The sequence below is a fragment of the Prinia subflava genome, chromosome 8, assembly GCF_021018805.1.
Source record: "Prinia subflava isolate CZ2003 ecotype Zambia chromosome 8, Cam_Psub_1.2, whole genome shotgun sequence".
Taxonomy (NCBI): Eukaryota; Metazoa; Chordata; class Aves; order Passeriformes; family Cisticolidae; genus Prinia; species Prinia subflava.
Genome location: NC_086254.1, coordinates 15,707,246 through 15,730,433, shown reverse-complemented (window position 1 = coordinate 15,730,433; position 23,188 = coordinate 15,707,246). Strand labels below are relative to the sequence as shown.

Genomic DNA, 23,188 nt, shown 5'->3' with positions numbered 1-23,188 from the left:
CACAGGCCAGCAGAGGGGTGAGGAAGTCCCCGGGAGTTTTTGGGGGCAGTTTTGTGTCACCTCTGTGTGCAGTGGGTATTTCAGAGGCCAGCAGAGGGGCAAGGAAGTCCCCAGGAATTTTTGGGATCAGTTTTGTGTCACCTCTGCCTGCAGTGGGTATTTCAGAGGCCAGCAAAGGGGTGAGGAAGTCCCCAGGAGTTTTTGGGAGCAGTTTTGTGGCAGTCTCAGCCCGGAGCTGCCAAACTCGCCGTGCCAGAAGCTGCAGCCAGCACTTTTCCAAGCAGAGCCGTGGCCCCCTGCCCCGTGGCAGGTTTTTAACCCGGTGCCCACAGGCTGAGATCACAGGAGGGTTTGGAATAATCCCTGCCTCATCCAGAGCTGCCCAGGGTTGTGTCACAGCACAGGGGACACCACTGCTGCCTCCTGGGGGCTGTGTCACAGCACAGGGGACACCACTGCTCCCCTCCGGGGCTGTGTCACAGCACAGGGGACACCACTGCTCCTCCCCGGGGCTGTGTCACAGCACAGGGGACATCGCTGCTCCTCCCCGGGGGCTGTGTCACAGCACAGGGGACATCACTGCTCCTCCCCGGGGCTGTGTCACAGCACAGGGGACACCACTGCTCCTCCCCGGGGCTGTGTCACAGCACAGGGGACACCACTGCTCCTCCCCGGGGCTGTGTCACAGCACAGGTGACACCACTGCTCCTCCCCGGGGCTGTGTCACTGCACAGGGGACACCGCTGCTGCCTCCTGGGGGCTGTGTCACAGCACAGGTGACACCACTGCTCCTCCCTGGGGCTGTGTCACAGCACAGGTGACACCACTGCTGCCTCCTGGGGGCTGTGTCACAGCACAGGGGACACCACTGCTCCCCTCCGGGGCTGTGTCACAGCACAGGGGACACCACTGCTCCTCCCCGGGGCTGTGTCACAGCACAGGGGACATCGCTGCTCCTCCCCGGGGGCTGTGTCACAGCACAGGGGACACCACTGCTCCTCCCCGGGGCTGTGTCACTGCACAGGGGACACCACTGCTCCTCCCCGGGGCTGTGTCACTGCACAGGGGACACCGCTGCTGCCTCCCCGGGGCTGTGTCACTGCACAGGGGACACCGCTGCTGCCTCCTGGGGGCTGTGTCACAGCACAGCCACTCCTGACCCTGCCATTCCTTCCTTCCTGCCTTCAAAAATCCCAAACCAGACCCAAACTTTGCTGCTTTTCTGTTTAAAACAGGAAGCCAGGTTTTTTATGAGCACCCCAAAAATGTATTAAAATCGACCGACTTTAAAATAATGCGTTGTGGGATAGAAATGCCTGTAAGGAATTCAGGTGAACCCCAGGCTTTGGAATCCCACCTGTGCCACAGTCAGGGCTCGTTTAGCTTTTATAAAATGTCTCTATCAATTGGAAATGGATATTTGCAGTGGGTATTTACCTGCTGACATCTGTGCAGAGGCAGTTCCACAGCGAATGAGGGGATTTGCCCTCATCCCTCTCCTGGGGTTTTTGCTCCTGCTCCTTCAGCTTGGATCCCTTTCTCCATCTTCCCTTTTGCACTTTCCCTTCCTTTGGCCTGATGGTTTCCATTAAAAGGCAGAGCTTGGAGATAACAGCAATAAAAAGTCATTTATTTATTTTATTGAAATGCTCATTTCATTTGCGGAGCTGGAAACGGAGCTGGTGGCTTTGAGGGCAGGGCCTGATGGCTCAGGGCAAGTGGGAACTTGGGTTTGGAGTTTAACTCCTGCAATTGGCTGTTCAATTTTTAATGTGGACTCTCTAAATGAGAAGTAAGCTGAGTTTGCTTCATTACAGCTTGAAGAGGGCAACATTTTATTTATTTTTTGGTTTCTTTTAATAAAGGTTTTGTGTTCTCCCTGGGAGGAGTTTTCTGTCAGGGCTAAGTTGCACCTCCCAGATAAATTGCATTAAATCTAAGTTGCTAAAGTGTTGTATTCATGGACAAAGGACTTGGGTGATTTTTGTCCTGTTTGGCTGGTTAAAATTTATAAATAAATCTTTGCAAACATTGGGGGGATGTTAATTACCCCTAGGATAGGATAATGACCCCAGCACTCCCCTCAGGTGTTGTGTGAATATTCCAGCTGCAGTGGTGGCCCCTTTCCCACATTTTCCACTCAAAATTAACATGGATTAGGATCAACTTATCCCTGTTCAGCTTCTGGTGGGATCTTGGCTAAAGAAGGCAGAGAATAAACCAAGTTTTGGGGTCTTTCCCAACTCGGTATTGAGGTGCTGAAGCCCCTCAGGGCTGGAGAAATTCAACCAGGACACCTGGGCAGCACCTGCAGTGGCCATGCCAAAATCCCAGCGTGACATCCACAGCTCCTGGTGGTGAAAGTGCCCAAAAATGGAGATATTTTTATCAGCAGAAAGGCTGGGGGTGGGAAAGTTGCTGAGACAGCACCAAATGTTGCAGAATTCCGTGGTTCTGAATAGGTGGGGAAAATCCTGTGCAGTAAAATTCCCGTTTCCAGGTAGATCCCTGGAATAAAAAAAGAAGGCTGAGAAAACAGCTGCTGGAATTGCTGAAATGGAATTTTGTTATGTAAGGCTGTGGGAAAAAATGTAACTGCAGAAAAGCAATCTCCTTGTTTTCCTGCTTATCAGTCAGAGTTTAAATAATCCCGTGCAACAGGAGGTGATGGAGCAAGTATTGATTGTGGGATTGGATGGAAAAATACAACCTGCAGGAAAGCAATCTCCTCCTGGTAACTTTACCCCAACTTATCAGCTGGAATTGAAATAATCCTGGAAAAACCAGGAGCTGGTGGAGCAGGGCCTGGTTATACAATGGGTGTGTTCCAGCTCTTGGCAGAGCTTTGCCGTGGGGAGATTTGGGGGTTTATTTTGGGTGTGCACCAGGTGAATTTGGGTGATTCCAGGTGAACGGTCCCGATGGGATCCTGCAGAACGGGGCTGTGGATGAGAGCGTGGCCAAGACCAGCCAGCTGCTGGCAGAGCTCAACTTCGAGGAGGACGAGGAGGACACCTACTACACCAAGGACCTGCCAGTGCACGCCTGCAGGTGGGCACGAGGGCAGGGAGGGCTGGGGACAGCTCCTGTGCTGCAGGTGGGGCTTGGGGACAACTCCTGGGCTGCAGGTGGGAGTTCCACAGGGCAGGGAGGGCTTGGGGACAGCTCCTGAGCTGCAGGTGGGGCTTTGGAGCAGCTCCTGTGCTGCAGGTGAGGGTTGGGAACAGCTCCTGTGCTGCAGGTGGGGCTTGGGGACACCTCCTGTGCTGCAGGTGGGGCTTGGGGACAGCTCCTGTGCTGCAGGTGGGGCTTGGGGACACCTCCTGTGCTGCAGGTGGGGCTTTGGAGCAGCTCCTGTGCTGCAGGTGGGGCTTCCAGAGGGCAGGGAGGGCTTGGGGACAGCTCCTGTGCTGCAGGTGAGGCTTTGGAGCAGCTCCTGTGCTGCAGGTGAGGGTTGGGAGCAGCTCCTGTGCTGCAGGTGGGGCTTGGGGACAGCTCCTGGGCTGCAGGTGAGGGTTAGGAACAGCTCCTGTGCTGCAGGTGGGGCTTGGGGACAGCTCCTGTGCTGCAGGTGTGGCTTTGGGACAGCTCCTGTGCTGCAGGTGAGGGTTGGGAACAGCTCCTGTGCTGCAGGTGGGGCTTGGGGACAGCTCCTGGGCTGCAGGTGGGGCTTGGGGACAGCTCCTGAGCTGCAGGTGGGGCTTGGGGACAGCTCCTGTGCTGCAGGTGGGGCTTGGGGACAGCTCCTGAGCTGCAGGTGGGGCTTTGGTGCAGCTCCTGTGCTGCAGGTGGGGCTTGGGGACACCTCCTGTGCTGCAGGTGGGGCTTTGGTGCAGCTCCTGTGCTGCAGGTGAGGGTTGGGAACAGCTCCTGTGCTGCAGGTGAGGCTTTGGAGCAGCTCCTGTGCTGCTCCTGGAGCTCCTTGGGGAGTAAATCCCAGGCTCAGCCACCCCACTGATGGAAGTTTTGAAATATTTGTGCCTCACACCAGCTCCCTGTGCTGCTCCTGGAGCTCTTGTACAGGTTTGGAGCTCCAAATTTACTGGGGAGGGAGTAAATCCCAGGCTCAGCCACCCCACTGATGGAAATTTTGAAATATTTGTGATTTTCTCTGTTCACAACAGAGATTGGCTCCTGTTGAATGCTTCTCCCAGCACTGATGTTCCCCAATTCCCACTCCCCCCTGTTTTTGTGCCTTGTACATGGAGTTAGAGCTTTTATTTGGATTTTCCTCTCAGCACTGACCAGTCCCTTCCTGTTTTTCCCTTTGGAATTGCAGTTACTGTGGCATCCACGACCCTGCCTGTGTGGTTTACTGCAACACCAGCAAGAAATGGTTCTGCAACGGCCGTGGCAACACCTCTGGCAGGTAAATGGGGAAATGAGGGGAACAAAAACGACAATTTTCCACCCATTTCCTCTTCTTCCCCCCTCAAAGCACCCATGGAAACTCCTGGAGCTGTTCCCAGCATGGATGGAAAGAGCCAGATCGAGCCAATGTCAGCCCTAATCAACAGATTGATGAGTGTATTGCTAATTGGGACGTGGGATTGGTGTCAACCTGTGCTGTTCATTCACAGCCACATCGTGAATCACCTGGTGAGGGCCAAGTGCAAGGAGGTGACCCTGCACAAGGACGGGCCCCTGGGGGAGACGGTCCTGGAGTGCTACAACTGCGGCTGCAGGAACGTCTTCCTGCTGGGCTTCATCCCAGCCAAGGCTGACTCCGTGGTGGTTCTGCTCTGCAGGTGAGGGAACCCCTCTGCTGCCCGTCTGATTCTTTAAAAAAGCAGCTTTGCTTTCATTTCAGCCCAAAATAGTGAGACAAGGCCTTTGCTGCCCGTCTGATTTGGTAAAAATGCAGCTTTGCTTTCATTTCAGCCCAAAATTGTGAGACAGACCCTTTGCTACCTGTCTGATTTGGTAAAAAAGCAGCTTTGCTTTCATTTCAGCCCAAAATTGTGAGACAAGGCCTTTGCTGCCCGTCTGATTCTTTTAAAAAGCAGCTTTGCTTTCATTTCAGCCCAAAATTGTGAGACAAGGCCTCTGCTGCCCGTCTGAGCTTTTAAAAAAGCAGCTTTGCTTTCATTTTAGCCCAAAATAGTGAGACAAGGCCTTTGCTGCCCATCTTTGCAGCCCTTGGTTTCATTTCAGCCCAAAATTGTGAGACAAGGCCTTTGCTGCCCCTCTGAGCTTTTAAAAAAGCAGCTTTGCTTTCATTTCAGCCCAAAATAGTGAGACAGGGCCTTTACTGCCTGTCTGATTTGGTAAAAAAGCAGCTTTGCTTTCATTTTAGCCCAAAATAGTGAGACAGGCCCTTTGCTGCCCGTCTGAGCTTTTAAAAAAGCAGCTTTGCTTTCATTTTAGCCCAAAATAGTGAGACAGGGCCTTTACTGCCCATCTTTGCAGCCCTTGGTTTCATTTCAGCCCAAAATTGTGAGACAGGGCCTTTGCTGCCCGTCTGATTTGGTAAAAAAGCAGCTTTGCTTTCATTTTAGCCCTGTTCTCACCCTCCACACCAGCCTTTCCCCTCATTTGTCCAATCCCACCTTGTGGCTCTGTTTTGGTTGAATTTTTCTGGGTTTTGAGCAGTTCCAGCAGCACACCAGCCCCATTCCCTCCCTCCACACCAGCCTTTCCCCTCATTTACCAAATCTCACAATTCTGGCTGTATTTTGGTTGGATTTTCCTGGTTTTTGAGGAATTTCAGCAGCACACCAGCCCCATTTCCCCCTCCCACACCAGCCTTCCCCCTCATTTACCCAATCTCACCATTCTGGCTGTGTTTTGGTTGGATTTTCCTGGTTTTTGAGCAGTTCCAGCAGCACACCAGCCCCATTCCCTCCTCCCACACCAGCCCTTCCCCTCACTTGTCAAATCTCACCATTCTGGCTGTGTTTTGGTTGGATTTTCCTGGTTTTTGAGCAATTCCAGCAGCACACCAGCCCCATTCCCTCCCTCCACACCAGCCTTTCCCCTCATTTACCAAATCTCACCATTCTGGCTGTATTTTGGTTGGATTTTCCTGGTTTTTGAGCAATTCCAGCAGCACACCAGCCCCGTTTCCCCCTCCCACACCAGCCTTTCCCCTCGTTTCCCCAATCCCACCCCGTGGCTGTGCTGTGCCCCTGCAGGCAGCCGTGTGCCAGCCAGAGCAGCCTCAAGGACATCAACTGGGACAGCTCCCAGTGGCAGCCCCTGATCCAGGACCGCTGCTTCCTCTCGTGGCTGGTGAAGATCCCCTCGGAGCAGGAGCAGCTCCGCGCCCGCCAGATCACGGCCCAGCAGATCAACAAGCTGGAGGAGCTCTGGAAGGTACAGCCTCAACTCTTTTGGGGTCATTTCACCACTTCTGAGGGGTTTTTGAAAGTTTTTTTTGGGAATTCTGTGAGGCAGAAATCACATAAATCCTGCAGTGCCGCAGGGAATTGGTTAAAGGATTCAGGAAATCGTTGAAAGCTTCACCAAGCTGAAAAACAAATTTCTGTGCTCATATCAAGACTTGTGAATGTTTCTGCTTTAAGTGATGCCCAGCAGAGCAGGGAAATGTTCTCCCTTCAGTTGTGGGGTTTTGGATACGTTTTTATGCATCCTTTAAAAATTAAACCGGGTTTAATTTGATTTATAATGCCCTGGTGTTGTTTTAAGGGTGGTTCCACCTTGGTATCACACCCTATATCAGTAAAACACAGTTTTATCAGTCCTGCTGTCAATTTTTATACTTCAAACTCCGAAACAAAACATTTCTGCTTTAATTTCCAGGAAAATCCATCTGCAACCCTCGAGGACTTGGAGAAACCTGGTGTTGATGAGGAACCCCAGCATGTCCTACTTAGATACGAAGATGCTTATCAATACCAAAATATATTTGGTCCTCTGGTCAAGCTTGAGGCAGATTATGACAAGAAACTCAAGGAATCTCAGGTAAAACGTGTGGGATTTGCCTTTTGAGGGAGTCCTGAGCAGTCCTGGGGGTCAAACACGGAATCACAGCACAAAAGGAGACTTTAGGTGAAATAAATCAATATTTAAATTGCTGTGGGGTGGCAGCAATTTAAATATTGATATATATCAGGGATATCAGCAGTGGTGGTTCTGTGTGATAGGGCACAAGAAAATCCTCACAGTGAGGGGTTTTAAGAGCTTGAAACACTTGGGAGCTTCTCACCTGTTTTGTGTTCAAGTTTTTCTTTCCAAAAACCACCTTCTCTCCCCAAACTGCAGCTTTTTCTGTTCCCCTGCAGTTCCTGGCAGGGAAATGGGAATCCTGGAAACATTTAATGGGTGTTTGAAATGGGGGAGAATTTCACAGCTGGCGAGCAGGACTTTGCTTCTCATCATTGCCTCTTAGAGCAGAATAAATTCAGGAGTAAATTCAGGGGTAAATACAGGGGTAAATGCAGGAGTAAATTCAGGAGTAAATACAGGGGTAAATTCAGGAGTAAATTCAGGGGTAAATACAGGGGAAAATTCAGGAGTAAATTCAGGAGTAAATTCAGGGGTAAATTCAGGGGTAAATTCAGGGGTAAATGCAGGGGTAAATTCAGGTGTAAATTCAGGAGTAAATTCAGGGGTAAATTCAGGGGTAAATACAGGGGTAAATTCAGGGGTAAATTCAGGGGTAAATTCAGGAATAAATACAGGGGTAAATACAAGAGTAACTTCAGGGGTAACTTCAGGAGTAACTACAGGAGTAAATTCAGCAGTAAATTCAGGAGTAAATTCAGGAATAAATACAGGTTTTGGTGACATTGGAATAGCAGGTTTTGTAATTTCTCCGCTGTTTTGAGGCTCAGGACTGTGGTGGTTGGCAAACAGCACTTCTAGAAAATAATAGATGCTATTTTTTTCCCCTCAGACCCAAGATAACATCACAGTCAGGTGGGACCTGGGCTTGAACAAGAAGAGAATTGCTTATTTCACTTTGCCAAAGACCGATTCAGGTGAGGACACCTGCACTGCCCCTTCCTCAGGGCTTTTTATTTCTGCCTCCTGACCAAAATCAGCCTTCAGAGCACCCTGGGCTGGCTCTGGAAGGGTTCTGGGGGTGTTCAGAGCTGGTTTTTCTCTTTCCTTTGCAGACATGCGCCTCATGCAGGGAGATGAGATCTGCCTGAGGTACAAGGGAGACCTGGCCCCGCTCTGGAAAGGAATTGGGCACGTAATCAAAGTTCCTGATAGTATCCTTTACTTGGAGAGCCCTCAGCGAGGCCAGGCCCCAGCTGGAGTCATTAACAAGCCGTTAATTATGTCCAAAAGTAATTCTCTGCTAATTTAAAATCTGTCGTGGGCGGGGCGGGGGGGGGGGCTCACCGAAGAAAATCACAAAAAAAATTGGGGAGAATAAACTTCAAATTTTTGCTCGAAATTACTACTTAACGAGGTTCTACAGATTATGGTGATGAGATCGCCATCGAGCTGAGGAGCAGCGTGGGAGCTCCTGTGGAGGTCACTCACAACTTCCAGGTGGATTTTGTGTGGAAATCCACCTCCTTTGACAGGTACTGGCTGTCAGGTTTTGTTCTTTGCCCTCACTGAGGGGTTTTGAACGACAAAAAAATCATTTTGCTTTGGCACCACCCATCAGAAATCTGAGTGTGTGCTGAGCACCCGGTTCAGAGAGGCTAGAAATGGAATTAATGGCATAAAATTGCTAATTTTTCTCTTTTTGGAGGGTTTGTTGTAAAGACATCCAAGGGAGACGTTTACATTATGTTTAATAATAGTTGAAACACAAGAAAAAACCAGTTTTATAGTTCAGCTTCCTGAAATTGCTTTAAACAGTTAAAATATCAAAATTTGGCTGTGAGGCCCACGGGCTTCAGCCAAGTCTGTGTTTGGTAAGACAGGAGTTGGCTTCTTATCCTATTCTTAGAATTCCCTTATCATTTCCTAAATTTATTTCCTAATAATATCTTAAAATTATTAGTAGTATATCCTATTATTGTTATCTCTTCTTATTCTATTATTTTATTCTCTGTGGCTGCAAATTTTTCTTCAAATGTGCACCTGAATTCCTGTCACAGGTTCTTGAACCTTGAATTATTGTCACAGATTCTGTCACCAAAGGCTGGCATTCCTTTGGGATTGTTCTGGGATGTTCACATGGGGGAAAAAGCAAAATCTGTGTTCTCAGAGTGGAATTTTTATGATTTTAATTCTGTTAATGAGTGTTGGGCTTTTCTCTTTCCCATTTGTGTCCGGTACCTGGTGCAGGACACCCGTGGGTGCTCCCCTTGAGGCCACACTGATTTTTAGGAATAATTTCCCTTCTTTTCCTCCATTCCAGGATGCAGAGTGCCCTGAAAACCTTTGCAGTGGACGAGACCTCGGTGTCTGGCTACATCTACCACAAACTGCTGGGCCACGAGGTGGAAGATGTCATCATCAAATGCCAGCTGCCAAAACGCTTCACAGCCCAGGGGCTCCCCGACCTCAACCACTCTCAGGTACCCTCACCTGGCAGAAATATTGATAAACAGAGTTTTAACAACCGAAATGCTGCGCTGGGAGTGTGAAACAGCAACGAAATTGAATTTATTTTGAAGGTTTATGCTGTCAAGACCGTCCTGCAGCGTCCTCTGAGCCTTATCCAGGGTCCCCCTGGCACTGGGAAGACGGTGACATCGGCCACCATCGTGTACCACCTGGCCAGGCAGGGCAACGGGTGAGAGCTGCTGGCCTGGCTCACTGCAGAGTCACCTTCGCTTTAAAAGCAAAAACATTTGTGTCTCTGAGCTGTATTTTCTGGGGAGACTGGCACAGAATACCCTTCCCCAGCGTGTTTGTAGGGGATGTGTTATTATTTATGTTTTATTGTAAGTCTAGTAGGGAAAAGTCCAGCTTATTGAGGGTCTTGGGCTGACTTTTGGGCTGGTTTTAGGCTGACTTTTGACTGATTTCTGGATGACTTTTAGCTGACTTTTGGGCTGACTTTTGGCTGGTTTTTTCCTGACTTTTGGGGCTGACTTTTGGCTGATTTTTACCTGACTTTTGGACTGTTTTTTAGCTGGTTTTTACCTGACTTTTGGCTGGTTTTTACATGACTTTTGGGCTGACTTTTGGCTGATTTTTACCTGACTTTGGGGCTGACTTTTGGCTGGTTTTTACCTGACTGGCTTTTGGCTGGTTTTTACCTGACTTTTGGGCTGGTTTTTGGCTGTTTTTTGGCTGATTTTTACCTGACTTTTGGGCTGACTTTTGGCTGGTTTTTTACCTGACTTTTGGCTGGTTTTTTACCTGACTTTTGGCTGGTTTTTTTACCTGACTTTTGGCTGGTTTTTTACCTGACTTTTGGCTGGTTTTTACCTGACTTTTGGCTGGTTTTTTACCTGACTTTTGGACTGTTTTTTACCTGACTTTTGGCTGGTTTTTTACCTGACTTTTGGCTGGTTTTAACCTGACTTTGGGGCTGACTTTTGGCTGGTTTTTTACCTGACTTTTGGCTGGTTTTTACCTGACTTTTGGCTGGTTTTTACCTGACTTTTGGCTGGTTTTTTACCTGACTTTTGGCTGGTTTTTACTTGACTTTTGGCTGGTTTTTACCTGACTTCTGGCTGGTTTTTACCTGACTTTTGGACTGTTTTTTGGCTGTTTTTACCTGACTTTTGGCGGGTTTTTCCAGGCCCGTGCTGGTGTGTGCCCCCAGCAACATCGCGGTGGATCAGCTGACGGAGAAGATCCACCAGACTGGCCTCAAGGTGGTCCGTCTGTGTGCCAAGAGCCGCGAGGCCATCGACTCCCCCGTGTCCTTCCTGGCCCTGCACAACCAGATCAGGAACATGGACAGGTGAGCCTGAGGGAAAACCTCCATTTTAGTGCTCATGGTGTGCCCAAGGCCAGCTCAGGGGTGTTGTCACCGTTGTTCACTTGATGGGATTGATTTCCTTTAGTCAAAAATCACTTTCACTGCAACCCTACAGAGATGGTTGGGGTGTAAAGCAGAATTTTGGGGGTTTTTTTTTCAGCATGCCAGAGCTTCAGAAGCTGCAGCAGCTGAAGGATGAGACTGGAGAGCTTTCCTCTGCTGATGAGAAGCGTTACCGGGCGCTGAAGCGCACGGCGGAGCGGGAGCTGCTCATGGTGAGGCCTCCAAATCCCAGTGCTGGCGCCCCAAATCCCAGTGCTGGCGCCCCAAATCCCAGTGGTGGCGCCCCAAATCCCAGTGCTGGCGCCCCAAATCCCAGTGGTGGCGCCCCAAATCCCAGTGCTGGCGCCCCAAATCCCAGTGCTGCCACCCCAAATCCCAGTGCTGCCGCCCCAAATCCCAGTGCTGCCGCCCCAAATCCCAGTGCTGCCACCCCAAATCCCAGTGCTGGCGCCCCAAATCCCAGTGCTGGCGCCCCAAATCCCAGTGCTGGTGCCCCAAATCCCAGTGCTGCCACCCCAAATCCCAGTGCTGCCACCCCAAATCCCTGCTACTGCCCCAAATCCCTGCAGCCATTGCAGTGCTGCTGCCCCAGTGCCCACTCAGCCCCCAGTGCCCACTCAGCCCCAGCTCAGCCCCCCCAGTTCCCAGTTCATCCCCCAGTTCCCAGTTCATGCCCCAGTTCCCAGCCCAGCCCCAGTTCCCAGTTCATCCCCCAGTTCCCAGCCCAGCCCCAGTTCCCAGTTCATGCCCCAGTTCCCAGCCCAGCCCCAGTTCCCAGTTCATGCCCCAGTTCCCAGCCCAGCCCCAGTTCCCCTCATCCCCCAGTTCCCCCTCATCCCCCAGTTCCCCCTCATTCCCCAGATCCCAGTCCATCCCCCAGTTCCCTCTCATCCCCCAGTTCCCCCCAGTTCCCCCGTTCCCCAGCCCGTGCTGACCCCTGTCCCATGCCCAGAACGCCGATGTGATCTGCTGCACGTGTGTGGGTGCCGGGGACCCGCGCCTGGCCAAGATGCAGTTCCGCTCCATCCTCATCGACGAGAGCACGCAGGCCACCGAGCCCGAGTGCATGGTGCCCGTGGTGCTGGGGGCCAAGCAGGTGAGACAGGGGCTGGGGGCCAGGCAGGTGAGACAGGGGCACGGCAGGTGAGACAGGGGCACGGCAGGTGAGACAGGGGCACGGCAGGTGAGACAGGGGCTGGGGGCCAGGCAGGTGAGACAGGGGCACGGCAGGGCAGCGCTGGGCAGCCACAGGTACGCTGGGGGCACACAGAAGTGTTCCCTTTCCGTAACATAAACCTGGCTGAGTTCTTTGGGGTTAGTGCTGGTGACCTGGGGTTAGCCCTGCTCATTTGGGATGAGTCTGGTTTGTTTTGGGGCCAGCCCTCTTCATTTAGGGCAGCCCTCTTCATTTAGGGCAGCCCTGTTCATTTAGGGCAGCCCTGTTCATTTTGGGGTCAGCCCTGTTCATTTTGGGGTCAGCCCTGTTCATTTTAGGGTCAGCCCTGTTCATTTTGGGGTCAGCCCTGTTCATTTTAGGGTCAGCCCTGTTCATTTTAGGGTCAGCCCTGTTCATTTTGGGGTCAGCCCTGTTCCTTTAGGGTTAGCCCTGTTCATTTTAGGGTCGGCCCTGTTCATTTTGGGATCAGCCCTGTTCCTTTAGGGTTAGCCCTGTTCATTTTGGGGGTCAATCCTCTTTTTTGGTTTGCGTCACCCCTGTCCATTTTGGGGTCACCCCTGTTCATTTTGGGGTCAGCCTGGTTCATTTCCGTTTCCATGGCCTGGTGCTGTTGGAACAATCTGGAGAATGAATAAGATTTTATATTAAAATTATTATCTGGAAAGAGAGTGACACTAAAGGTTTCTGAGCCTTTGGGGAGAGCTGAAGTTTATCACAAGTTGGAATAATTAATTCCTAACGTGTCAGGGAATGGTTTAAACTGACAGAGAGTGGGTTTGGATTTTATATTTAGGGGGAATCGCTGCCTGTGAGGGAGGGGAGGGGCTGGGATTCCAGAGAAGCTGGAATCTCATCCCTGGGAGTGTTCAAGGCCAGGCTGGAGAGGAAAAACTCCAGGGAGAGTCCAGAGCCTGAAAGGGGAGAGCTGGGGAGGGATTTGGGATGAGGGATGGAATTCCAGGACACAGGGGATGGCTCCCACTGCCAGAGGGCAGGGGTGGATGGGAGACTGGGAAGGGATTCAAAGCCAGGCTGGAAAAAGAAACTCCAGGGAATCCTTGGAGCCACTTCCAGAGCCTGAAGGGGCTCCAGGAGAGCTGCAGAGGGATTTGGGATGAGGGATGGAATTCCAGGACACAGGGAATGGATTTAAACTGGAAAAGGGGAGTCTGGGTGGGACATGGGGCAGGAATTCCTGGCTGTGAGGGGCTGGGCTGGAATTCCCAGAGCAGCTGTGGCTGTCCCTGGATCCCTGGCAGTGCCCAGTGCCAGGCCCTGGGATGGTGGGAGGCGTCCCAGGGGTGGCTCTGGGTGCGACTCACGATCCCCCAAACCCAAATCCTGCTCCTGCATTTTCCAGTAGGAAATTTTTAACAATCCCAGCCACCAACCCGAGCTGTCCCCTGTCCCCGCAGCTGATCCTGGTGGGTGACCACTGCCAGCTGGGGCCTGTGGTGATGTGCAAGAAGGCGGCCAAGGCGGGGCTGTCGCAGTCGCTGTTCGAGCGGCTGGTGGTGCTGGGCATCCGGCCCATCCGCCTGCAGGTGCAGTACCGCATGCACCCCGCGCTCAGCGCCTTCCCCTCCAACATCTTCTACGAGGGCTCGCTGCAGAACGGTGTCACCGCGGGTAAGGGACAGCCGGGGGGCCCTGTGGGACGGGGGTGGCACTGGGCGAGCAGGGATCGCTGTGGAACGGCGTCACCGCGGGTAAGGGACAATGAGGGGGGCCCTGTGGGACAGGGGGTGGCACTGGGTGAGCAGGGATCCCTGCAGAACGGCGTCACCGCGGGTAAGGGACAGCCGGGGGGCCCTGCAGGGACGGGGGGTGGCACTGGGCGAGCAGGGCTCCCTGCAGAACGGCGTCACCGCAGGTAAGGGACAATGAGGGGGGCCCTGTGGGACAGGGGTGGCACTGGGCGAGCAGGGATCCCTGTGGAACGGTGTCACCGCAGGTAAGGGACAATGAGGGGGGCCCTGTGGGACGGGGGTGGCACTGGGCGAGCAGGGATCCCTGTGGAACGGTGTCACCGCAGGTAAGGGACGGCCGGGGGGCCCTGCAGGGCAGGGGGTGGCACTGGGTGAGCAGGGATCCCTGCAGAACGGTGTCACCGCGGGTAAGGGACAGCCGGGGGACCCTGTGGGACGGGGGTGGCACTGGGTGAGCAGGGATCCCTGCAGAACAGTGTCACCGCGGGTAAGGGACAATGAGGGGGGCCCTGTGGGACAGGGGGTGGCACTGGGTGAGCAGGGATCCCCTGCAGAACGGCGTCACCACGGGTAAGGGACAGCCGGGGGACCCTGCAGGGCAGGGGGTGGCACTGGGTGAGCAGGGATCCCCTGTAGAACGGCGTCACCACGGGTAAGGGACAGCCGGGGGACCCTGCAGGGAAGGGGGTGGCACTGGGTGAGCAGGGCTCCCCTGTAGAACGGCGTCACCGCGGGTAAGGGACAGCCGGGGGGCCCTGTGGGACAGGGGTGGCACTGGGCGAGCAGGGATCCCTGCAGAACAGTGTCACCGCGGGTAAGGGACAATGAGGGGGACCCTGCAGGGACGGGGTGTGGGCATTGCAGGGTGTGGGCACTGGGCGAGCAGGGATCCCCTGCAGAACGGTGTCACCGCGGGTAAGGGACAGCCGGGGGGCCCTGTGGGACGGGGGTGGCACTGGGGGGGTTGCACTGGGTGAGCTGGGGTCCCTGCAGAATGGCGTCACCACGGGTAAGGGACAGCCGGGGGGCCCTGTGGGACAGGGGTGGCACTGGGTGAGCAGGGATCCCTGCAGAACGGTGTCACCGCGGGTAAGGGACAATGAGGGGGTCCCTGCAGGGCAGGGTGTGGGCGCTGCAGGGGTGGCACTCCCATGGAGGCACACAGAATTGTTCTCTTTACATAGTATAAACCTAACTGACTTTGTTTGGGGTCCTCTCTGTTCATTCTGGGGTCTTCCTGTTCATTTCGGGGTCAGTCATGTTCCTTTGGGGTCAGCCCTGGTTATTTGGGCTTAGCCCTGTCCATTTTAGGGTCACCCCTGTTCATTCTGGGGTCAGCCCTGTTCATTCTGGGGTCACCCCTGTTCATTTTGGGGTCAGCCCTGTTCATTTTGGGGTCAGCCCTGTTCATTTTGGGGTCAGCCCTGTTCATTCTGGGGTCAGCCCTGTTCATTTTGGGGTCACCCCTGTTCATTCTGGGGTCACCCCTGTTCATTTTGGGGTCAGCCCTGTTCATTTTGGGGTCAGCCCTGTTCATTTCTGTTTCCATGGCCTGGAAGGCGTTGGTGCTGTTGGAACAATCTGGAGAAGGAATAAGATTTTCTGTTAAAATGTTCATGTGAAAAGAGAGTGACACTCAAGGTTTGTGAGCCTTTGGGGAGAGCTGCAAACCTCCAGCAGGGATCAAAGCAAGCGTTCCCTCACTAGGTTTGGATTTTTAATAAAAAATCTGCATTTCGCTGCATTCTGAGGAGCTTTGATATGGAAATTGCTGAGCAGTGTTCCTGACACGCTCCTGTTGCTCCTCAGCTGACAGGGTGAAGAAAGGCTTCGATTTCCAGTGGCCCCAGCCTGACAAACCCATGTTCTTCTACGTGACCCAGGGCCAGGAGGAGATCGCCAGCTCGGGCACCTCTTACCTGAACAGGTGAGCAAAGCCCAGCCCTGACCCGGCCTGGTGTGCAGGGCAGGGCTGGGGATCCCTGAGGGAATAAATCCAGCTTGGCTGCTCTGGGAAAAGCTTCCATCAGGGGCTGCAGAGTTGGATTTCCCTGGGCTCCTTGTACAGCAAAGCAGGAGAAAAAGGAGTGGGAGCAGCCCAGAGCTGGGCTGGGATTGTTTTGTGAAGTTCTTCCCTCAGCCCAGAGCTGGGCTGGGATTGTTGTGAGGAGTTCTCTTCCCTGGGATTGTTGTGAGGAGTTCTCTTCCCTGGGATTGTTGTGAGGAATTCTCTTCCCTGGGATTGTTGTGTGGAATTCTTCCCTGGGGTTGTTGTGAGGAGTTCTTCCCTGGGATTGTTGTGAGTTCTTCTCTTCCCTGGGATTGTGAGTTCTTCTCTTCCCTGGGATTGTGGTGAGTTCTTCCCTGGGATTGTTGTGTGGAATTCTTCCCTGGGATTGTTGTGAGTTCTTCTCTTCCCTGGGATTGTTGTGAGGAATTCTCTTCCCTGGGATTGTTGTGAGTTCTTCTCTTCCCTGGGATTGTTGTGAGGAATTCTCTTCCCTGGGATTGTTGTGAGGAATTCTCTTCCCTGGGATTGTTGTGAGGAATTCTCTTCCCTGGGATTGTTGTGAGGAGTTCTCTTCCCTGGGATTGTTGTGAGGAATTCTCTTCCCTGGGATTGTTGTGTGGAATTCTTCCCTGGGGTTGTTGTGAGGAGTTCTTCCCTGGGATTGTTGTGAGTTCTTCCCTGGGATTGTTGTGAGTTCTTCCCTGGGGTTGTTGTGAGGAATTCTCTTCCCTGGGATTGTTGTGTGGAATTCTTCCCTGGGATTGTTGTGAGGAGTTCTCTTCCCTGGGATTGTTGTGAGTTCTTCCCTGGGATTGTTGTGAGTTCTTCCCTGGGGTTGTTGTGAGGAGTTTTTTTGTGTAGAAGGAGCAGGACATGATAAAATGCCTCATGTGGATAAATTTGGGCCAGCAAGAAATGCTGATCAAGTCACATTTTGAATTCCAATAACTCCTCAAGCAGAATCCTAAATCTCAGATTTAGTCCAAAAACGATGGAAATGAACTCTTTTATTTTTTCTGTCCTTTTTTTCTGCACATTCCACCTTCTTTTTCAACAAATAAACTTCAAAATTTGCTCCTCTTGGGTCGTGATTGTTCACGTGCCTGGCAGGGAAACCAGCCCAAGTTGTGAAACAGAAAAAAAAATCAGCTGAGATATTTTTAATTGCAGTCTGTTTCCTGAGCAGCATGTGCAAGACTGGATACAGTGAAGCAGATTGTGCACAGACAAACAGCACAATGGCTGCCTGATAGGGGGCACTGACATTCAAAACATTCGATATTTAAAGCTTTAAGATAAAGCAGCTGAAGCGTGTGGGGGATGCTGAGAATGATGTTGATTATAAAAGTTCCACGCGTACATTTAACCTCCAGCAAGAAATTCCGTTAGGAATTGAGGAGGTTTTGCTGTTTGTTGTGCAGTTCTGAGGAGCTGGTGGTGAAATCTGTGTCCTTGTGAGGCCTTTGAGAAGGTTTGGCCCAGATTCCTCCTGAGAGAGGAGCTGCACCCGAGTTAACTGCGGTGCTCGAGATTTTCCATGGAGCACCCCCACGTGGGAGGCTTTAAAATCCCAGAAAATGACTAAAAAAGTGATCCCTGCCCCTCGTGGCTGTGCCCCTGCAGGACGGAGGCTGCCAATGTGGAGAAGATCACCACGAAACTGCTCAAGGCTGGGGCCAAGCCCGACCAGATCGGCATCATCACCCCCTACGAGGGGCAGCGCTCCTACCTGGTGCAGTACATGCAGTTCAGCGGCTCCCTGCACACCAAGCTCTACCAGGTACTGGGGCCCAGAGGCACAGATTGGGAAATTCTCCATGATTTCTGTGGTTAATTTTGTTTATTCCGTCGTCAGGCTCGGTCTGGGATCGCTGTTTGAATTTTCGAGGTGGTTTTGGTTAATATCGATGGATTTTGTTGTTGTTTTGAAGTGGTTTGGGTTGAAATCAAGGAGGAGAGTTAGGAGGTACCAATGGGAATAGGGAAAGGAGGAAACCCTGCTCAAATCTGTGTGGAAAAGGCTCCAACAAATCCTCTGAGGCACAGGAGGGAGAGGTCACTGTGGAAAACCTTCATCATCCCTCCACGCCAAGGGACGTGCAGGAAACCAAGCAAATAAATCCTGGTGGCCACAGGATTTATGGGCTTGGGAACACATCCTGCCATCAGTGGAACTCCTCCACCAAACAGAAAAATGAGCTGCTACAAACAGGACAATTCTGTCTTTAACATCATCTTGTTTTGCAAGATTGAGAACTTGAGCGGTGTTTTCACTGCAGGGAAGCTTGGTGGAAATATTTTTCCCTGTGCCAGGAATGATGTGTCCCTCTCACTGAGGTTGCTCAGAGCTAATTTGGACCTCTCATCCTACAGAATTTTGGAACAGCCAGAACTTTTTGGCAACACGCTCAGCAAAGAGCTGCTTTGCACAGTTTTGGAGAACCATAAAGTTCTGAACATGAAAGGAATTTCTCCTAAACTGAGACTCCCTGTTCCCCTCTGGGGAAGCTGCTCAGTGCCCAGAGGAATTACCAAATCATTTCTTACTCCAAAAACAACATTTTTCTCAGCTGATGGAGGGTTCAGCGCGTGGCCAGGGCCCTTGGCAGTGCCTGGTGGTGGCAGAGCTGTTTTGCCTCCGTGCCTGAGGTGTTTTCTGCCTTGCAGGAAGTGGAAATCGCCAGCGTGGACGCCTTCCAGGGCAGGGAGAAGGATTTCATCATCCTGTCGTGCGTGAGGGCCAACGAGCACCAGGGAATTGGCTTCCTCAACGACCCCAGGAGGCTCAACGTGGCCCTGACCCGAGCCAGGTGAGGGGACTGCAGGGGACAGGGGCAGGGGACAGGGACAGGGAATGGCTTCCCACAGGGCTGGGTGGGACGTTGGGAGGGAATTCTGCCCTGCTGGGGTGGAATTCCCAGAGAAGCCGTGGCTGATCCGTGCCTGGAGGTGCCCGAGGCCAGGCTGGAGCAGCTGGGAGGGTGTTTGAGGGTCCCTCCAGCCCCAATCATTCTGTGCCATTTTTAATTATCTCCTCACCTCATCCGCTGTCACCGTCTGGCATCAGTGAATTTGAGGAGTCACCACGTCCTCCCCGTTTCCAGCACAGATCCCTCCCTTCATCTGCCTCTTTATCACTTCCAGCGAGCACTTTTTGCCCATTTTGCTGTTTTTTAACAGCTTTGATCCCCCAGAGGCTGAGCTGGCACCCAGCACTGCTGCCTGGCTCCCCTGGAGCTCCCAAGCTCCAGAACCACCACGGGGGCTTTGCTTGAACACAGAGCAAGCCTGAAGGAGGGAGCTGGTGCTGCAGGAGAAACTGCAGCAATTCCTGCAGCAATTCCTGCAGCAATGCCTGCAGCAATTCCTGCAGCAATTCCTGCAGCAATCCCCTTCCAGCTGCTGGGCCACATCTGGAACGATGCCTATAACAACTCCAGTGGCTCCTGCAGCTCCCAGAGGGAAAACCCAGGGAGGTTTGAGGTTTGAAGATCCCCGAGCTCACGCTGTGCCCCCACAGGTACGGGGTGATCATCGTGGGCAACCCCAAAGCCCTGTCCAAGCAGCCCCTCTGGAATCACCTCCTCAATTACTACAAGGAGCAGAAGGTGCTGGTGGAGGGGCCCCTGAACAACCTGCGCGAGAGCCTGATGCAGTTCAGCAAACCCCGCAAGCTCGTCAACACCATCAACCCCGTGAGTGCCCCAGCAGACAATTAGCCCCTGATGGGTTAATTAATCACTGATGGGTGGGGTGAGCCCCCACACAGCGTCACACCCCCGGAGGTTTTCCATTTTTGCTGCCTTTTGGTGCAGCGTGATTTCACTGCTGCTGTCCCCAGGCTGAGCAAACTCGGTGATTTCTTTTTAATTGCAGGGGTTTAGGAGGGGGTAAATCCCGAGGTGAATGGAATGAAGGAACTGCTGTGTGCAGAAAGGGAAAATTCACTTTTAACCCTCAAGCTGCAAGTTTTATATTTGATTTTTAAGATAAATTATTATTGGGGGAGTTTGGCAGCCACCACAAAACAGAGAATGGGGCGAGGGAATTATCAGGGCTTCAGAACAGACTAAAAACTCATCAAATGTTTCACACTTTGGGACAGGCTGCTGGAAAATCTTACTTTAGCTGTTCAGGATGTGGCTGAAATAATAATGAAAGCTTTTCTATGTTGGAATGAATCCATTTCCTCAACGCTTGTGTGCAATCCGTGGAGTTTTACAGATTTTTACCCAAAATCTCTTCCACTGAGGTTGCAGTGCAAGGTTTTTGTGGGGAAAAACCCCAAGGTTGAATGTCTGATCCCCCAATCTCTGCAGGGCGCCCGTTTCATGACCACTGCCATGTATGATGCACGTGAGGCCATCATCCCCGGCTCCGTCTACGACCGCAGCAGCCAAGGTAAAGAAAATCCCCAAAATTCACTGCCAGGGGTTGAATTTTCCCCTAACCAACCCCTGAGGGGTCACATCTTACACACTTCAAACTGGGAAACGTCCTAAAAGCTTTTAAACCTGTGGAAATGTTGGGTTTTGTTAAAGGTTTAAACTTCAGATTACAGAAAAATACAGAATTTGAGGGCTGAGAATGTTGGGGATGAGTTTGAGGATTGAAAATGTTGGGAATGGATTTTAAAGGCTGAAAAGGTTTGGGATGAATTTGAGGCTGAAAATGCTTGGGATGGATTTGAGGCCAAAAATGTTCGGGATGAATTTAAGGAATGAAAATGCTCAGGATGAATTTGAGGAATGAAAATGCTTTGGGATGAATTTAAGGACTGAAAATGCTTTGGGATGAATTTAAGGACTGAAAATGCTCAGGATGAATTTAAGGACTGAAAATGTTCAGGATTAATTTAGGGACTGAAAATATTCAGGATGAATTTGAGGCTGAAATAATTGGGATTTAATTTAACAACTTGAAAACGTTTGGGATGAATTTGAAGGCTGAGAAATCTTCAGCCTGGATTTTGCTCTCTGTAAATAGAATCCCACCCTGGCACGTGCAGAGTGAGGGGGAAAGGGGTGTGAGGAGCATTTCAGGGGTCTCAGATTTCAGATTTCAGGGGGCTGTGAGGGGGAAAGGGGTGTGAGGGGCATTTCAGGGGTCTCAGATTTCAGATTTCAGGGGGCTGTGAGGGGGAAAGGGGTGTGAGGGGCATTTCAGGGGTCTCAGATTTCAGATTTCAGGGGGCTGTGAGGGGGAGCTGTGGGGCTGAGCATGAACTGAGGGCATTTCCAAACGCTGCTGCCCCCTGGGAGCTCCTCCTCTCCCAATCCCTGCTCCAGGGCTGGGGATTGACCTGGAAACACCCAGAACTATTCAATCCTCGTGTCTCCTCTGCCCAGAACTGTTCAATCCTCCTGTCTCCCTCCCAGAACTGTTCAATCCTCCTGTCTCCTCTGCCCAGAACTGTTCAATCCTCGTGTCTCCTCTGCCCAGAACTGTTCAATCCTCGTGTCTCCTCTGCCCAGAACTGTTCACTCCTCGTGTCTCCTCCCAGAACTGTTCACTCCTCCTGTCTCCTCCCAGAACTGTTCAATCCTCGTGTCTCCTCTGCCCAGAACTGTTCACTCCTCGTGTCTCCTCCCAGAACTGTTCACTCCTCGTGTCTCCTCCCAGAACTGTTCACTCCTCGTGTCTCCTCCCAGAACTGTTCAATCCTCGTGTCTCCTCCCAGAACTGTTCACTCCTTGTGTCTCCTCCCAGAACTGTTCACTCCTCGTGTCTCCTCTGCCCAGAACTGTTCAATCCTCCTGTCTCCTCCCAGAACTGTTCACTCCTCGTGTCTCCTCCTCCCAGAACTGTTCACTCCTCGTGTCTCCTCCTCCCAGAACTGTTCACTCCTCGTGTCTCCTCTGCCCAGAACTGTTCACTCCTCGTGTCTCCTCCCAGAACTGTTCACTCCTCCTGTCTCCTCTGCCCAGAACTGTTCAATCCTCCTGTCTCCTCTGCCCAGAACTGTTCAATCCTCGTGTCTCCTCCCAGAACTGTTCACTCCTCGTGTCTCCTCCCAGAACTGTTCAATCCTCCTGTCTCCTCTGCCCAGAACTGTTCAATCCTCCTGTCTCCTCTGCCCAGAACTGTTCAATCCTCGTGTCTCCTCTGCCCAGAACTGAACTGTTCACTCCTGGTGTCTCCTCGCAGGGCGCCCGTCCAACATGTACTTCCAGACCCACGACCAGATCGGGATGATCAGTGCTGGCCCCAGCCACGTCACTGCCATGAACATCCCCATCCCCTTCAACCTCGTCATGCCCCCCATGCCGCCCCCGGGCTACTTCGGCCAGGCCAACGGCCCCGCTGCAGGTAAGGGGGGAAAAATGGCCAAGGAGCCACCTGGGAGGCATCAAACTGCCTGAAAAAAATGGGTTTGTACCTGTGAAACTCCTCACTGCACTCTCCTGCAGGCCGTGGGGCTCCCAAAGGGAAGACGGGCCGTGGCGGGCGGCAGAAAAACCGATTTGGGATCCCTGGCACGAGCCAGTCCAACCTCCCCAACAGCCAGGCCAGCCAGGACGTGGTGTCCCAGCCCTTCTCCCAGGGCCCCCTGACGCAGGGCTACATCTCCATGAGCCAGCCCTCACAGATGAGTCAGCCTGGGCTCTCCCAGCCGGAGTTATCCCAGGTGAGCGCGGGATATTTTCATTTTCCGTGGGTTATTTTCATTTTCCTGGGGCCATCCGTGCCTGCAGCTCCTCCTCCTCCTCCCCGAGGGGAAATGAAACTGAAACTGCTCCCGGTGACTCAGCTGCAGCTTTTACACCCTGCTCTGGTGGGGGCATGAAAGTGAAAAGAGCAGCTCAAAAAACCTTTAAATTGGGGAAATTCTGCGCCAGAAAAAGCAGGTTTCAAAAACCCAAAACGCTCTCAGCTTTATCATTAACGTTCTGCTTTTCATTTGAGCTGTACACGGACACTGAGGCGTCCCTGTGCTTCCCCCTCCAGGACAGTTACCTTGGTGATGAGTTTAAATCCCAGATTGACGTGGCGCTGTCACAGGACTCAACTTACCAGGGGGAACGAGCATATCAACATGGTGGAGTGACGGGACTGTCACAGTATTAGAGTGTAAGGACCCCTCCCTGCTTCAAACTGTCCCTTGTCTGATTTAAACTGTCCCTTGTCTGATTTAAACTGTCCCATGTCTGATTTAAACTGTCCCCTCCCTGATTTAAACTGTCCCCTCCCCGATTTAAACTGTCCCTTGTCTGATTTAAACTGTCCCTTGTCTGATTTAAACTGTCCCTTGTCTGATTTAAACTGTCCCCTCCCTGCTTTAAACTGTCCCTTGTCTGATTTAAACTGTCCCTTGTCTGATTTAAACTGTCCCTTGTCTGATTTAAACTGTCCCTTCTCTGATTTAAACTGTCCCTTGTCTGATTTAAACTGTCCCTTGTCTGATTTAAACTGTCCCCTCC

At 52.1% G+C, this 23,188-nt stretch overlaps 1 protein-coding gene across 2 annotated transcripts in view; it reads left to right on the top strand.

Moving 5' to 3' along the window:
• Nucleotides 1-23,188, top strand: part of UPF1 (UPF1 RNA helicase and ATPase) — a 32,329-nt gene that overhangs the window by 5,076 nt on the left and 4,065 nt on the right. Inside the window, exons 2-23 of one of the 2 annotated variants that reach the window (XM_063403395.1) lie at nt 2,909-3,051; nt 4,280-4,369; nt 4,581-4,748; nt 6,135-6,315; nt 6,763-6,924; nt 7,859-7,943; nt 8,082-8,180; nt 8,384-8,501; nt 9,290-9,449; nt 9,549-9,667; nt 10,625-10,789; nt 10,968-11,082; nt 11,823-11,966; nt 13,463-13,676; nt 15,566-15,683; nt 17,391-17,547; nt 18,435-18,577; nt 19,288-19,462; nt 20,087-20,168; nt 21,915-22,076; nt 22,178-22,395; nt 22,716-22,838. In XM_063403395.1, the coding sequence (XP_063259465.1) occupies nt 2,909-3,051; nt 4,280-4,369; nt 4,581-4,748; nt 6,135-6,315; nt 6,763-6,924; nt 7,859-7,943; nt 8,082-8,180; nt 8,384-8,501; nt 9,290-9,449; nt 9,549-9,667; nt 10,625-10,789; nt 10,968-11,082; nt 11,823-11,966; nt 13,463-13,676; nt 15,566-15,683; nt 17,391-17,547; nt 18,435-18,577; nt 19,288-19,462; nt 20,087-20,168; nt 21,915-22,076; nt 22,178-22,395; nt 22,716-22,835 (3,138 nt within the window). In that variant the 3' untranslated portion in view covers nt 22,836-22,838. The remainder of the gene's footprint in view (nt 1-2,908; nt 3,052-4,279; nt 4,370-4,580; nt 4,749-6,134; nt 6,316-6,762; nt 6,925-7,858; nt 7,944-8,081; nt 8,181-8,383; nt 8,502-9,289; nt 9,450-9,548; nt 9,668-10,624; nt 10,790-10,967; nt 11,083-11,822; nt 11,967-13,462; nt 13,677-15,565; nt 15,684-17,390; nt 17,548-18,434; nt 18,578-19,287; nt 19,463-20,086; nt 20,169-21,914; nt 22,077-22,177; nt 22,396-22,715; nt 22,839-23,188) is intronic. The other variant, XM_063403396.1, reaches the window with a different exon arrangement.